The 2,431-nt window shown below is 39.2% G+C and overlaps 1 protein-coding gene across 1 annotated transcript in view; it reads left to right on the top strand.

Moving 5' to 3' along the window:
• The window catches only part of LOC106518112 (26S proteasome non-ATPase regulatory subunit 4), a gene marked incomplete at both ends in the record, with an annotated part of 4,264 nt that extends 2,046 nt beyond the window's left edge, over positions 1-2,218 (top strand). Inside the window, 7 exon segments of the mRNA XM_014009225.1 lie at positions 32-118; positions 250-318; positions 427-642; positions 842-950; positions 1,045-1,176; positions 1,265-1,317; positions 2,171-2,218. Of these exon segments, the coding sequence (XP_013864679.1) occupies positions 32-118; positions 250-318; positions 427-642; positions 842-950; positions 1,045-1,176; positions 1,265-1,317; positions 2,171-2,218 (714 nt within the window).
• Positions 2,219-2,431: the final 213 nt, after the last annotated feature.

The following is a 2,431-nucleotide window of genomic DNA, read 5'->3' as shown; positions in this document are numbered from 1 at the left end:
ATTTTATTTAATTTTATTTTATTTTTTGCAGCTGGCCTTAAAGCACAGACAAGGAAAAAACCACAAAATGAGGATCATTGCATTTGTTGGAAGTCCAGTGGAGGATATGGAAAAAGATGTGAGTTTAAAGTCTTGTGTTTTAGGTCAATCCCTTAGAGGGAAATGTTCATTTATTTGTTAGGGGTAAGTTAACTTGATTTGTTTATCTTTATCCCTTCTTGTTTCTGTCCCAACCTGCTGACGTTGCAGCTCGTGAAGTTGGCAAAGCGCTTGAAAAAAGAGAAAGTCAATGTAGACATCATCAACTTTGGAGAAGAGGTCATTAATTGTTGATTTATCTGCTATAACAACAACTTGTAATTTAAAGTATAACAGAGTTTTTCATGATTTTAAATGCTTCTACTTATAACTATATCATGTGTTTAGGAGTTCAACACAGAAAAGCTGACTGCTTTTATTAACACTCTAAATGGGAAGGAGGGAACAGGGTCCCACCTGGTCACAGTCCCTCCTGGGCCCAGTCTGGCTGATGCTCTGCTGTCCTCCCCAATCCTGGCCGGTGAAGGAGGCTCAATGATGGGTCTCGGCGCCAGCGACTTTGAGTTTGGTGTGGACCCAAGTGCCGATCCAGAGCTGGCCTTGGTAGGTGATAAATGTGCACAAGTGTCAWGCTGGATAATTAAAACCGCAGGAAATTTTTGAAAATGCCATAAAGATAAGCAGTTTTAGGATTGACTACGTTTTCAGCTGACTTCACCCACAGTTCCATGTTTAGAATGAAAGATAAGTTTTACATGTGAATGCAGGTATGAATGTTTGTTTCTGGTGGTTTTTTGTTTAGGCGTTGCGTGTTTCGATGGAGGAGCAGCGACAGAGGCAGGAGGAGGAGGCCCGTAGAGCTGCTGCTGCTTCTGCTGCTGAGGCAGGCGTGCCCACACCCAGCGCTGATGGTAATTAGAATATTTTATTACATCTTGGCGCACTGATTTAAAAAAAAAAACAAAGAAGGATGTGGTTTGTTTACTGTTAGCATTTTCGTTGCAGAATCGGAGGAGGCCTTGTTGAAAATGTCAGTATCTCAGCCTGAGAGCGGCGCAGCGGTGCTTCCTGATTTCAGCAGCATGACAGAGGAGGAGCAGATCGCCTATGCCATGCAGATGTCTCTTGCTGGAGGAGGTGAATTTCACTTGTAAAATTAGTTTATGTTGTAAATCAAACTACTTCTTTAGGCGTGTCAGTAAAATAAGTTCTTATTGGTTAACAGAGTATGGTGAAACGAACACAGAAGGCCCCATGGAGACTGCAGAGTCAACAAAGGTGAGGCCTTTTCATTTGATTTGATTTTTGTTTGTTGTATGTAATGTTTTGTTTTTAAAATGAAATAAATACTATAATAATTTTAAAAAATAATAATTTGAATTGTTTGTAATTTTACACATCTAATGCTTAATGCTTAAATGCTTAATCAAAAAGCTAAAGCACATTCGTTCTTGACTATTAAATATTTTGTCCTTTTTAAATACTTCTTAATTCATAAGGGCTAGCAGCCTTTACTGGTGTTTTTGCTTTTTTAAATGATTTTATTAAAAATCAGCATAACCTTCAACTTGCGCACCCTGTGCCCTTTTTATTTTTATTTTTTTAATGAGGTAGAGGGTTATTTTAACTCCTGAATCTTATCAGTTCAAAAACAGCTTTTCTGAACATGATTTATATTAATTTGCCATTTCTATAAAAAATAACCTAGTTAAAAACAGTACTGTTACTAAAAATGCCTTCATTCACATGGAAWTGCCCAAATTGACACAAAACCCTAGTAGGCATGTTGGGCCTGGATGTGGTGCTGTAATGCTAACATAGAAATACATCAGAAACAGGGTGTGGAGCGTGTGTGAAGTTTACACACTGGGTGTGAAATGTAAACAAGAAGAAGAAACAACAAGATGGATTAGAAGTGGAGCTGTGACATCATTTTTTTAAATTTATTATTTTAAAGATTTAATTTTGGGTGTCTACACGAAAATGCAAAGATTATTTGTTTGCCATGGGGAAAAAWAACTGACTTTAAAGGATGAGCAAGTTTGTGATCTTTACATGCAGTACTCCTGAGATCATATATTTATAACAAGATCTAATTTAGCCTAACTGATTTCTTATTGTTATTAAAAAGGAGGAGGACGACTACGATGTGATGCAAGACCCAGATTTCCTTCAGAGCGTTAGAACTGTGCCTCTGGTCTATCTGGTGGGGAACCAGGCTGGGCAGGCCAGTACAGTGACTGGAACAACTCTTACTCTGGCTTCGGAGCCTGATACTTMTGTGTTGGGCTCTGGACAACCGGAGGACTTAGTGCCTGGGGACTCGGTGACGGCAATGCATTCTGCCTTTGCTGATGCTGGGTCTACCAGGAGTACTCAGCACGAGGGTAGC

Source organism: Austrofundulus limnaeus, unplaced genomic scaffold (assembly GCF_001266775.1).
Source record: "Austrofundulus limnaeus strain Quisiro unplaced genomic scaffold, Austrofundulus_limnaeus-1.0 Scaffold56, whole genome shotgun sequence".
Classification (NCBI taxonomy): domain Eukaryota; kingdom Metazoa; phylum Chordata; class Actinopteri; order Cyprinodontiformes; family Rivulidae; genus Austrofundulus; species Austrofundulus limnaeus.
The sequence above is the reverse complement of the archived record's forward strand: the minus strand, read 5'-3'. Positions and strand labels throughout refer to the sequence as shown.